The sequence below is a fragment of the Sinocyclocheilus rhinocerous genome, unplaced genomic scaffold, assembly GCF_001515625.1.
Source record: "Sinocyclocheilus rhinocerous isolate Xijiao unplaced genomic scaffold, SAMN03320098_v1.1 scaffold975, whole genome shotgun sequence".
NCBI lineage: Eukaryota > Metazoa > Chordata > Actinopteri > Cypriniformes > Cyprinidae > Sinocyclocheilus > Sinocyclocheilus rhinocerous.
This window is the reverse complement of record NW_015628726.1, coordinates 281,009-295,396: the sequence shown is the minus strand read 5'-3', so window position 1 is coordinate 295,396 and position 14,388 is coordinate 281,009. Positions and strand designations below refer to the sequence as shown.

At 37.0% G+C, this 14,388-nt stretch overlaps 1 protein-coding gene across 1 annotated transcript in view; it reads left to right on the top strand.

The window, feature by feature from the left end:
- Positions 1-14,388, top strand: part of LOC107738387 (cadherin-13-like) — a 363,553-nt gene that overhangs the window by 324,919 nt on the left and 24,246 nt on the right. Inside the window, exon 12 of the mRNA XM_016550141.1 lies at positions 11,824-11,966. Within this exon, the coding sequence (XP_016405627.1) occupies positions 11,824-11,966 (143 nt within the window). The remainder of the gene's footprint in view (positions 1-11,823; positions 11,967-14,388) is intronic.

Below are 14,388 nucleotides of genomic sequence, written 5' to 3'. Positions count from 1 at the left end.
TTAAGAATTATGCTATTAGTTACTTAAATATAAAATGTTTTTCCTATTTAACAACATTACAATAGTGAAAGACGACTTCCCTTACTGATCTCATCTCTTGCGTGGCGGGATGTTGGACTCATGAAAAATAATCACGTTGTTTGTATTCACCAAAACTGATTTACTGAAGTCAAAACACGGACGGAATTGGCGTTAGCGCGAGCACCGCTTGCTGTGAGACGGGAGCGACCAGCCGTCAGAGGGTTCCTCAGCCTTTATGTTCACGATTTCTGATTTACTTAACGTATAGAGACAGAGCGCATTTAGGCCACGCCCACACCGGGGGGCAAAACAATCCAACGCTCTCCATTGACTGTCTATTGCGGGAAGCTGCCTCCTTGTCATCTCTGACTTATAACAAAAAACAGAGCAATGCCTCAAAGCTGCTATGTGACAAGGTGTACAGTAAACAAGCTAAAAAACCCAGAACTACGTTTTTGTAAGCTGTCGACCCAAAAAAACGAGCGTTTAGGACACAAATAGTTGTAGATGTCGGGGTATTTCACGTTGGGCCATTCAGTTGGATCATTTCTCAAACAACAGGAAGGTTAGGAAAAGGGGCACTGACATAGACCAATAAAATTTTGTTTCTTAATATATCTCCTCCCCTCAGATTCACATAGGGTGGTGAAATAATCCTTTGACATGGTTAAAATTAATGAATGGTCTTGTCGTCGATTACTTTTCCCTCCAGTGGGCGCGGTTCTCAGAGTAATATGACACGTTGCGCTCTACTTTTGTGTCCTAAACGCTTGTTTTTTTGGGGTCGACAGCTTATAAAAACATAATTCTGGCTTTTTTAGCTTGTTTAATGTACACCTTGTCACATAGCAGCTTTAAGGCACTGCTCTGTTTTTTGTTATAAGACAGAAATGACAAGGAGGCAGCTTTCCACAATAGAAAGTCAATGGATAGCGTTGAATTGTTTCCCCCCTGGTGGGCGTGGTCTTCAGATTATGACGCGTTGCGTTCTGTCTCTATACTGCAGGAGGGGGGCTGTGATTGGATGATGACAGGTGTCGGTGATCATTCTCAAGTGATCAGCACCGCTGCTGCTGTATCAGTCAGTGGTTAGATCAGCGTAGCAGTCAAAAAATGGGACAAGGGAAGTCACGTAAGGGACAAATCAATTAGGCCCAAAATACGGGACGTCCCGGCTAATACGGGACGGTTGGCAACCCTAGTGGCAAGGCACTGTCAAAAGATCTCCGGGATAAAGTTGTGGATAGGCACAAGTCAGGAGATGGATACAAAAAAAAAATCAAAGGCTTTATCAATGCCTAGAAACACAGTGAAGTCTATTGGATCCCTGGATCAGGACATCGCTCCAACATGACTGACCCAAAGCACACAGCAAAACTGAGCACACAGTGGTTAAAGGGAAAAAAGGTGAATGTCCTTGCATGGCCTAGTCAGAGCCCAGACTGAGACCCCACTGAAAATCTGTGGAATGACTTGAAGACTGCAGTCTACAAACGGTCACCATCAAATTTAACTGAACCTGAGCGGTTCTGCAGAGAAGAGTGGGCAAATATTGCAAAGTCTGGATGTGCAAAGTTAGTAAAGACAAATCCCAACAGACTAAAGGCTGTAATTAAAGTAAAAGGTGGTTCAACAAATTACTGACACCAGGGTGTGATCCTTTTGCCAACTCAGTGATTGTTTTTTTGTTTTTTTTTCTATTTTTTTTTGTTGTTTTTTTTTGCGGACATGTTGGTGTTATATCTTTCACTTGGATGTTATACATTGTGCTGAGTAAATACAGCTGGATGAAACAAAAATTGTGTCCGTCTTCATTTCAGGCTGCAAATCAACAAAATGTGATTATTTTTAAAGGGGGGTGATTCTTTTCTATACCCACTGTATGTTGAACAAATATAATTACATTCTAAATGCATAAAAACAAGCCCCTACATTTTTCTCTGCTAGAATATCCGTTTTCATTCTGAAATACATCACATTATGGAAGTAAAATGGGTTGTGAACAGCATTTCATGTTGACACTAACTCATTGCATATTCATTTATTAAAAAGATAAATGTTCTTTAGATACACTGCAGCTGAATCTGTTCAAAGTCTTTTGTACGATTTTATGAGAAATAGTTTCAATGCATGTTAAATGATGATTCATGATTCATTCTACACAGCATAAAATTCCTCATCTGACTGTAATATCAAATATCTATTTACATTTTAAAGCAGATTTGAGTGGTAATATTGTATTGGTGCACATTTATTTCTCCATATGCGCATTAGAGCGTTCGTAAGATAAAAAGCATGTTAATAGATGTATCTGTCAGTAGTGAAAGCTGTTAAGTGATGCCATTGCTTTGGACACAGCTGCAGTCTGTGGAGACTCTGTATCATCTGTGCCATTTGAATGAAACACTCACACCTGCACTACCACACTTGATATTTAACAAATGCTCATTTGTATATCACAGCCAATATGCTGGATGATATTTAAAGTGACTGTGTTTGTTTGTTTAGTGATGTTAAGTTGTTCCTGACATTGCTGTTCACTCCTCTGCTGGAGCAGGCTGGAAAAGTTGTAGTGATAGTGACATTTAATAAGATGCAGAACATGCATTTCTCTCCTCTCGCCCCTTTGCTCTCCTGACCTACAGGACGTGACTGAGCTACTTCCTCCTTCGTGGGATCTGCTTCTTTTGCAGCCTTTTCTCATTAGTTTGTTTTGGAACTGCAGTACTCAGCCAGTACTTAAAGATGACAGGCCGCGTCTGGATGACAGGCCAGTTTTATTCTCATTAGAGCACAGGATCTCGACCTTTATATCTCCAAGGTTGCCTATTGTCAAAAGACCCCTCTAAAGGCTATCATATTCCATTTATGTATTTCCTGTTTTAAAACCTTTTTAACAGAAAGTAGAAGTTTAAACTGAAATAAGTACGTTTTGTTAGTGTAAACGTGTTAACGCATCATTTTTTAGTAGAACTATATTTTTGTAGAACTATCCCTTTATATTTAGAGGTTTTGGCATTTTTACTCATTACATTTTTAATATGCCATGAATTATTTGAAATGGTTTTAAGACATCTTGCTGCCCCAGCTTGAGTAATTGGGTTTTTTGTGGTGTTGCATTGGCACATAATCCATTTAGATGCTAAATGTTTTTTTAAGTGTACTTGACTTTGGCTGTTCCTGTAGTGCATTATGTGGGTGCTGTGGGTTTGTATATGTTAATGTCTCTTTGTGTATATGTGGGCGGACCATTAATTAATCACCAGAGTTAAATTAACTCTTTTGTAGAGTTAAGTTTAAGTTTGCTGTAATTTGTAAGCCTTCATTAATCACCAGTAATTGTACGTGTGTACATTGTGTTTATCTGGAGGTCCCTCTTCCCCTATTCAACAATGCAATACTGTAGTATGGTTTTAATTAACGACAACTCTGCTGCCTTCACACCTCGGGAAACTCTGAGCGACCACAGCAATCCCTTATTTTAAACAAAATTTAAACTTAAAGATTGTCTTTAAAAATAAATAAAACAAGAATGCGGCATTCAGAATAATCTCTTGTGAGCTGTGCTGAGTTAGGTGACAGTGGAGGAGGGAAGAGTTTGGGCTGGTTCACGTCAGGTCTTGCTTACTCTACAGTGGCTGCTCAAAAGAATAACTGCACTCTGAAAAACTGAATTAATTGTAATGAATGAACGCCTGGCCTCTGTGACTCTTTTCTTTATGGAGTTAACCGTTTCTTGCACAGAAACAAGGTAAGGTTGGTTTTCCTCATTAGTTCCAGAGTGTCAGCTTTAATTCCAAGCTAGTTTCTTATCTTATTTCCTTTCACAGGGACAGTGACATCCTCATGATTGTTGTTTACATTTTATTGCATGCTGATACATCAATCAATGTAGATTTAATCTTGACAACATATATACTATTAAACAGTCTAGACCCAAGTTTTGATATTTGACCTCCGTTTTACAATAGAAATGCTATAGGTGAGTGAGAGTCCTTTCTTTGCTTACTGTCTTGACAACTTTTGAGTAAACTATGTAATTTTTCTTTATATGGATGTTGTTTTCTAGAAATAACTGGTAGATAATATTAATAAACCTAATTAAGCATCATGTTACTCACTTATACACTGCCATTCAAAGATTTGAGGTCAGTAAGATTTTTATAGTGTTTTGCATACAATAAAAACAGTAATATTTGAATTTAAAATGTATTTTATTATTTACATTTTCTTCCATTTTAATATATTTCAAAAAGTAATTTATTCCCATGATGACAATGCGGAATTTTATTACATTACTTTAATAGCAAATATGTCTTTACTGTTACTTTTAAACAAGTTAATGCATCCTTGCTGAATAAAAGTATTCAATTCTTTAAAAAAAAAAATTTTTTTTAATTGCACCGACCCTACATTTAAATGGTAGTATACATGCATATATCCGGCGCAGAATACAGTTCACATTTAAAGTTCTTTCAGCCAATGAAAACACCTGATTGTGTGCCGCAGGAAGCTATTTCGGCTCATTTTCATGCAAATTCATAAAATATAGGCTTGTCCTACGGAAATAGACAGAATGCAACAAAACTGTGTCTGATATCTGTTTCCTCTTGACATTAATAATAAGTAACATGGTATTAGTCTAGGAAACAGTTATGAGAGAAAAATTATTCGGTTAAATAATTAAAACTTTCCAAAAAGGTGCCAACAGGAAAGATTGTGAGTGGCAAGGCCTCTTTGAAGCATGGATAAAATGGTTTTCTCTGACTTAATTACAGGGTTATGATTTTCAACCGATTCAAAGAGCTGCTTTTTGTGCCTTATTATGATAATAAATCGATTTTATGTATTGCATTGCTGAGGCATGATAATTTATGGAAATTAAGTCGAAGTAGTGGTTCCTGTTACCTCAGTAATGCAGTTTAGTTCTCAGGCAGTGAGCTCTAAAAAAAAAGTGTGAAACACATCTGGGAGTGTGTGTGGTGTGTCCGTACGCTTGACTGCTGATATCACACCAAGAGCTTTGATGATTCTCACAGTCTTTGCTTAAGCTTACAGTAATCAAGTGAACGTTTGTCTGAACACATGCTCCTCAATCCTGTGGCTGAATAAACTTTGCACAGCTTGGCACATCTTTACTGACGGGAGTCTCAGTTGGAAACGACATTGTTCTAAGAGGTCCTTGCATCACGTCCTGTCCAGCTAAATTGCTTCCCTCTAACCAGGGGATACTTAAGCAGGTTCCAGATGGTGCATAGACCTAAACACTCAAAATAAAAGGTACAAAATTGTCACTGGGGCAGTACCTTTTCAAAAGGTGTTATTATGTACTTTTAAGGTACTAATATGTACTTTTAAAGTATTAGTATGTACCATTTAATGGTAAATAAGGTACAAGGATGTACCTTTTTCCTTTTGTACCTTAAGGTGCTACCCCAGTGACAGCTTTGTACTTTTTTTCTGAGAGTGTATAAAACAGAAATTATGATTTTTTTTTTAAATCTAATAATAAGATATGGTATAAATGCACATGCTCTTACAATATCAACTTTTTAAATTTGTTTTATTAGTTGTTTTTTTTATTATAATGTCCGTTCTTTATGTTTTATATAACATATTGTAACAATTTATGCAATTGCTAACATGATATAACAGATGCTAATAAATAGCATTTATTAACCTTGGTTAAGGGTGTTAATTTCTATATACACTACTTTCTGCATCATTGAGCCAGTAGGTGGCGACAAACTCAATGAGTGAGTCAAGGAGTCATTCGTTCTACCGATTCATTCAAAACGATTATTCTTTTAGGAACAAAACAAGCGTCTTTATCAGTCTGTCATTGAATCATTCACACAACTGATTCTTTAAAAACACGGAATCATTAATGTGCAACACAAGTCTATTTGATTGAATCTTTGAATTGTTCTATCATGCAGTTTGTTCAAAAAAGATTAATTCAAGAATGCCATTACTATGTGTTTCTTGAAGATGACAACTTTTTTTGCTGTGAATTTGCTTGGAACTATTTTTGTTGAAAGAGCAGAAATAACTGTCAATATTGTGACCAAAATAGAAGTTGATATTGCATGTATGACAGATAAAGAAATTAATATTGCTTAAATATATTTAATATTTTAATTTATTATTTTTTAACATGACATTATTAACAAAATTATCTAAATACATACATATTTATAATTATGTTATATAATTTATATGTCTTTGCCATCACAAGAATATAAATTTTGAATGTTTAAAAACATTTAAATTGTAATAATATTTCACAATATTAATGTTTTTACTGTATTTTTGATCAAATAAATGCAGCCTTGGTGAGCATAAGAGACTTCTTTCAAAAACATTTTTAAAAATCATAGACATTAAATATAAAAGTATGGTAACACTTTATTTTAGGGTCTCTTAACTTGTTGCTTATTAGCATGCATATTACTAGAATATTAGCCATTTATTAGTACTAATTAAGCACATAATAATGCCTTATTCTACATGACCTTATTCTATTGAGGGAAAAGTCGTAGTTAAACGTGAATAAGTGTTCCCTATTCTAAAGTGTTACCAAAAGTATATACTTTTTTTTTTGTAATATAAATGTAGTTTGCACTTTAAAATATGAGTAGCTTGCAACTTGACAAGCTGCCTTTTCAAAGTAGATTCCCCAACCCTGGAGGAAGTGTGTGTGTGTGTGTGTGCGTGTGTGTGTGTGTGTGTGTACTGAACCTGTGAAGGCTGTCAGAGGCTTAAGCAACAAAGTGAGATGAATGGACGATGAGCGACAGTCTGAACTTTAACGAGGAGTTAATGGACAGGCTGGCAGAACGGACTGCACCCACAGAAGGGGTCTGATTCCCTCTGAGCCTGACCATGGCTGATTGATGGGCAGTCTCCCTCTGTTTATATTTTCTTGCCTCCCTGTCACATTTATTTCCTTTGTACAGTTCTTTCTGCCAATATGAAACAGAAATATCTGCAGAGGTGACAACGGCAATTTGTCCCAGAAATGAGAGCAGAGGGAGAGTTTATGGCACAGCTGTTTTTCATCAACCTCTGCAACTTTGGGCACTGATCTGCGGTCCGGCGGATGCACATGTGGGAGTTGAGTTCAGTTTAGCCAGTGTGAATGAATCCCACAGAGAGATGAACTTAGAACGAGAATGATGCTGAGTTTGGGAAAATAGATTTTCTTTGTCTTTCTCCCTCCATTTTTTATTGTATCTTTGCTCAGAAAGGGATGTCCAGTTCCAAACCACACTGCCACTGAATTTCAATGGCTAAAAGTAATATCCTAATGGGTGCATCCATCCTATTTTACAAACACAGGACAGTCAGCATTAGTGTAAGTGTGCCACATGCTCGTCCCTGCAGGGGTATGTTTGCTTTTAAAGAGGCCTGTTTTTTTTCCGGCTGTAGCATGAAAATCAGCTCAACAGAAGAGTAAAAAAAGTCGTGGTCTAATGGTTAGAGAGTCGGACTTGTAACCCAAAGGTTGTGGGTTCGAGTCTCGTACCGGCAGGGATTGTAGGTGGGTGGAGTGAATGTACAGTGCTCTCTCCCACCTTCAATACCATGACTGAGGTGCCCTTGAGCAAGGCACCGAACCCCCAACTGCTGCGCCGCAGCAGCATAAATGGCTGCCCACTGTTCCGGGTGAGTCTTCACGGTGTGTGTGTGTTCACTGCTGTGTGTGTGCACTTTGGATGGGATAAATGCAGAGCACTAATTCCGAATATGGGTCACCATACTTGGCCACATGTCACATCACTTCACTTCAAAAAAAGAACACATTAATATTTGAACAGCAGGGTTTCACATCAAATTAAAAAATTGTTTGGCACAAAAGCTCAATATGTATGTGTGTGTGTGTGTGTGTGTGTGTGTGTGTGTGTGTGTGTGTATTCTCTTATTTTTATTATTTATTCATACATTCGTTTATTTATTTGCTTGTTACAATTTAGTTTAATGCTGTTAGTGGCACGGATGTTGTACACTTTAAATCCATCTTTTATTATTTGCATGTATGTAACGTAGATCTTTATTGCAGAACTTGTTGGTTTACACAGACCACAGTTCCAACGGGTGAGGCAGCACTGGTTTCTCCTCACATAGATCCACTCCTGAGCACAGACCAGGAATAAAAGCAGCAAAAAAATATGTACAAAGATGCCAAAATGACCCTCCTGCAGCGTAGATGGAGTTTGCAGCTTTCCCCTGCTCTCTATTAGAAGGTAACGTGGTGAAAAGCCCCTCTGGCCTCCGTGCCCTCTCAGTGATACAGAAGCATAAATATGCACCGCACCCCGGGCCCTCTCCAGGCCTGACACATCATGAAAGAGTGTAAGGAGTAAAAAGTGTATGAAAAAGTGGCTCAAGGAGAGGCATTTCTTACATTTTAGATTGTGGTGAAGAAGAAGTGGTCTGGTTTTTAGTTTTTTTTTCTTTTTGGGTTGAAGGCCAATGCCCTAACCTGATGAAGTAAGCTTGTATGTTTTGTGAGCAGTTGCTATTGTGCACTTGTAGCTGAAATAGAAGTTTTTGTTTGTGTCTTTAGGAACAGCAGCTGGTTGCATAAAATGACTAGTCTTACAAGTAAGTCAACATTTTTTTTTCTTCATGAAAACTGGCCATAACTTTAAGTTAGTTACTGTACATAAAAAACATGGATTGGTCTAATTTGAATCCAAAAAGTAAGATTGATTAACCCTTGAATAATTGCTAGTTGGTTAGACTAGTTCTTAAGACACAGTCTTAAAATAGTAGCTAAGTTTATGACTATCTTTAATAAGATCTTTTATTGCATTTTCTTTAGCAATATTATTGATGATATTAGCACTGCACACATGTACACAAATGCAATTTTAAGTGGGTGGTTATTTCTGCATGCTTTTCCAGCATGTGTCTTAAACAATTGCTGTCACAGACTGGAGCCCTGATACATGTAGCCAAAAACATATATCACTGTGCATAAAGCAAGAGACCCATGATGCTCTGCATCAGGATTAATGACCGGGCTATGCTCAAGACCGGCCACACACTCACAAACTTACTTTCTTACAGACTAAATTGGATGCTGATGAAACATTTGTGTCTTTGATCCTTTCGCTGTGGGCTTTGGGACTAGAGAAGGTCCAACCCAGATTCTCCTTGAGACATGCTGACAAAAAACAACAACTTTGGCCAAAAGGACAAGGACTTTGTCGTGTCATCGTGTGGCAATGCGTGGAAATGAAAACGCCTACATCAGCCAAAGCTTTGATTACGGGTGAAAAGTCTTTGACAACTTATTTATGGTCATTAGCACGTATCGTTATAGATAACATATTAATTAGCATAATGTGTTTTTAATGGAACGCTAATGACATTGAGAGGAGGCTAATTGAGTGAAGTGCTATGTGTAGATTACAGCCAAAAACTATTGTTTGAAAGAGTTTTCGTACAATACGTATGATCAAGTGTTTAGGCCACACCCCCTTTCAAAACTTTCAGGCTGTCTGATTAATGGTGTTGTAGAAGGTCTGATAAACAGATTCAAGAAATGAAATATCCATTTGTTTTGTGTCAGTATGAATTGCAAGTTCATCTAAGTCTTTCAGAGTGCACTGTCGAAAAGAAATGGAGGGTTGTCGGAGCTGTGACACTAAGCGGCATGTGTGCTAATAGATCACCTGAACATTTATAGTCAAAAGCATTGAAAACATGGATGGTTTGAATATAGCCATGTGTCATAAGTACAGTACAGTACTTGTACAGTATTTGTGTTAGTGAATTTAAAGCTGTGCCCTTATTCAGCGACATAAAGCCATTTTCTGCATTTTACAGCCTTTGTGACACACTCCAGGTTGGAGAGTTCTCTAACAAATGCCAGCTGATTTTACAGGAGAATTACAAACTACTCTCTTGGACATATGAGTCAGGATGTGAGGTATTTGTATCCAGAGCAGCGTGATGATAATCTCATGCTAGCTTGTTTCCGAGAGCTTGTCCGCATGAATCAGAGAACATTTCCCTGAGATGTGATAGAATGCTGATAAGATAGAATTGCTTTGTGAAAGGTGCTTTTTTGCTGTCGGAAGGGAGTGCAAATGAGTACAATGGAGCTACAGTAAAAGCTTTCCTTTTTTGGGTCTTTTATGTCTCAAAATGTACAGCGATCAAAAAAGTTAGTTTAAAAATCATATAATTCATACCTGTATATTGCTACTCGAGGAGAACTTTCTATTCATCAAAGAATCTTGCAAGGGAAAATGTGTCAGGGGTTCCACCAAAAAATATTAGGCAATGCAACTGATTTTTTTTTTTCACGTGATAATAATAAGAATGTTATGTTAGCACCAAATCAGCATATAGGAATCATTTCTGAAGGATCATGTGACACTGAAGACTGGAGTAAAGGCTGTTAAAAATTCAGATTTGGCATAGCATGAATATATATATATATATATATATATATATATTAAAACAGTTAATTAAATTGTAATAATATTTCACAATATTACAGTTTTTGACAAGTGACAAAAAAATCTTACCAACCCTAAACTTTTTGAACTGTAGTGTACGTGTAAAATTATGTACATGCATATTTTACACATTTTAATCAAATAGTAAGTTTGTCTTAAATATAAACTTACTCAAACTTATTATTATTATTATAGAAAAAATCATGGTATAGACTGACTCATTGAGTCAACGCTGTGTCTTAATTTTCCAGTTCTGTTTTTGCTTTTGGTGAGCAACTGCAATTTTTTTGAACCCCTTAAGACAAGGGGGAAAAAAATCTTTGTTGGTTGTGTGAATGTTTGTGTTCTTTTCGGAAAGGCATCTGAGTCAGCAAGACTTTTCAGAAAAAAAAAATCTCCCTCCTCTGTTTTGAAAGTTTGAGTCTCTATGGGTTTCCTTAAAGCAGCAGAGCCGGAGAACTTGCATTTCATTTGGTGTGTTTGTCTTTTATTTAGCCTGTAAATCAGTGACTCAGTTCCAGATTTCAGCACTACTGCAACTGCTTTTGGTAACACTTTATTTCGATAGTCACTTTAGACATTCTATTAACAGTAAGTAACTTTGCAACTACATGTCAACTAGCAGTTAGTAGAGTATTAGTAGACTGTCTGCTTAATATCTTCTAACACTTTCTTTGTCAACTTATTCTACTTACCCTAAACCTACCCTAACAGTCTACTCTGAGAGTTAGTAGACATGTAGTTGCAAATTAATGAGAATTAGTTGACATGTAGTTGACATGTAGTTACAAAGTTACTTATAGTTAATAGAATGTCTAAAGTGAACTATCGAAATAAAGTGTAACCCTGCTTTTATCCAGTCGTGCATACACACATGCTTAGGTGTTCTGGCGGTCACGCCTGAGATATCATCACATGGTTACCCAATTACAAAACGGCTCATTATTCTTAGATGTGTCGCTGCAGGTCATTTATCACTCCTACATGTTCAAGTGCTCTTCTTGCTCCATTTCTTCTTATTTCACTTTCAGCTGACCTTCCTGATAACCCATCACCAATCTGTAGTGCTAATGCTTGAGGTCATGTTGCTTAATGGTTAAAAATCTGCTCTGGGAACCAAAAGGTTGCAGGTTCGAATGCCGCAAGGGGTAATCCATGACCTGTCAGCATTGTGTTCTTAAGCAAGGCACTTAGTTAGTCCAAGGGGATTGTAACTGTAAAAAGTGATCAATTAATCTGAAAGAAATTTTGAAATGCTTGCATTTTGGTAAACTTTAAAAGCTAGACCCATTCTAAGAGTTTCATGTGTGTCATGTGTGCCCTTCAGGTTCTCTGTATTGAGAGACCCAGCAGACTGGCTGATTGTGAACCCCTTCAAAGGCAACGTCACCACCAAAGCCGTACTGGACCGCGAGTCTCCACATGTTCACAACAACCAGTACACTGCTCTCTTCATGGCCACAGATAACGGTAGGACATTTTTTGCATGGGGTGTTATTCGCTGAGGTCAAATGTGATGTAATAACTTCTGATGTGAGCTAATGAGATGTGATTTAGTCAGTCATCATTTTACTGCCTGACAAATCACTCTTTCTGGCATTTAGTTGGAAAATGTGGAGGATCAATGTCACAGAGCCTGTCAAGAACATGCTGGGTCATATACTACCCTAAAATCTAAAGAAAAATAAAAAATAATGAATTCTAATTTGCATAAGGTAAAATATTTTTTTCGTACCATAAAGCAAAAAAATTAAATTAATTAATTAATTAAATAATAGGGTATTTATACATAATAGTAGTGTTTGTTGCAGTGTTACTATATATGTGTGTATATTTATGTGAGTGTGTGTGTGTGTGTGTGTGTGTGTATTTTAGAGCATGTTCTACAAGAAAATACTGTAATAATAATTATTTGTGAAATTTACTAGGAATTTCAGAGTGAAAATTGTTTATACACTATATATATATATATATATATATATGAATAATAAAGATTAGAAACTCCAATTTAAAACGTCCAGATAAATTACAGATTGCAGTACACAATTGGGTTTTCTTTTGGGGAAATGTGACAAAAATAGACTTAATAAATCAACTTTCTTATTTTTTTCTTTTGTTTTTGGGAACATTGTTTTTGGGAGATTTTCATTTCAAAGAGGCTTTGTACGATGAAATAGCACTGTCAAAATCAAGGTCTCGGCATGTTGAAATGTTTCTAAGATGTCAGATCAAGCGGCATTATGTTACTTGTTTAACTGTGGAAAATGTTATGATGTGTCTAAAACAGAGCCGATCCTCCATATACGCAAAATACACAAGCTGCGTAGGGCCCCCAAAACACCAGGGGGCCCCCTTGCTCTCAAAAAAATGATTTAATTTTAGTTTCGTTTTTTAATTTGGCCAGCGGTTATGAAAACATGAATGATCATTTCTTTTAATGCGGTGCGCTGTCGCCCTTTCTACGTAAAAATCAGTCAAATCATGTAACGTGAATGACGTACAGTCTTGCTCGAGACTAAAAAAACGAGTTGAAAGCGTACCGAGCTGCGGAAGAGACACTGTTTCTCAATTGCTTTCCGCGAGCGCGATTTCGAGACAGAGTGAAACACGGACAAATGTGTTTCATTCATTCGTTCATAACCACTCATACCCCACTCAAAACCCTATACCAATATCGTCGAAACTATACCAATATCACAGTAATTTCTTTTTGTAAGTCATCACCGTGCTTAAAACGGCTGAGGTGGCGTGGCCCACGGATTATTCTCTCGCCACAGGAAATTACACGCTTCTGCAGGTCAGAGAACACAATCGTTGCATTAGTGCTCTCTGGGTAGTATTGTAATTTCTCTCACTTGGCATAAACAACATTTAATTAATCTCTGAATGAGTCACTTCTCAATGTCACATCATCTGACAGGGACACTCAGAGGTATTAGAAGAAGAAATGTTCCTGTTCTCTTCCCTTTTTCTCTCTCAGTCTGTTTGTTTGTCTGTAGAAAGAGGTTGGATATGACATTTGAGAGATGACAGATCCATTAAACGAAACAAGCCAATCAAAATACAGTTCAAAATTGCCCATATTTACAGCTTTTCAATATGTTATTTAATACTGTGCGAATTCATATTCATACATGCTTTTAAAGGGGACTCAGTAAGGGCTGAATGCACTTCTCCTCTCTTTACATCACTCAAGCTGTGTTTGGAATAGTGTACAACCATGCTACTCTTATTAGTTTTGCAGTGTGCATACTGTGTGGGGTGTGCAGTATGTAAATTTGCAGGTGATGAATCAAATGACCCACATTTGACAAACTGTGCAGTACACAAACAGCACACACTGCACTGTTATACCTCATCTATACCATTTTCAGTGAGAATGATTTGCCACAACATTCTTTTTCTTTCTTTCTTTCTTTCTTTCTTTCTATAAAAGTAGGATGGCAATTGATTTTATGGGAATTTAATGGTTCAGGAAAAGTGGGTATTCTAAGTGAGAGATGTTGATTTTAGGCTAAATTGCTTTCTGTGATCGTGAGGAAAGCTAGATTGTGAGGCCAGAGAAATGCAAGTGGCTTAATTTGCAAAGGAGAGGATATCAAGACAGGTGAACCCCACAGCAAAGTGCAAATAACATATAAGAATGGCACAGCTCAGACATCAATCTGAGTATATATGCAAATCCAAGTGTAACTTAAGATCGATAACGGTTTGATTTCATACTCGTAATAAGTTATTAATCATTGTTTGCTGAGGTTTTGAAAAGGTTATGGTGACTGCAGCTATGTGTCATATTTCAGAGTTGTTATTTGCATTGAGATGTAGACATTTCAGATGCAGACCAGAGGCTTATTTCAATAAATGTCAAATGCCCAAAATAATGTTTGCTTTG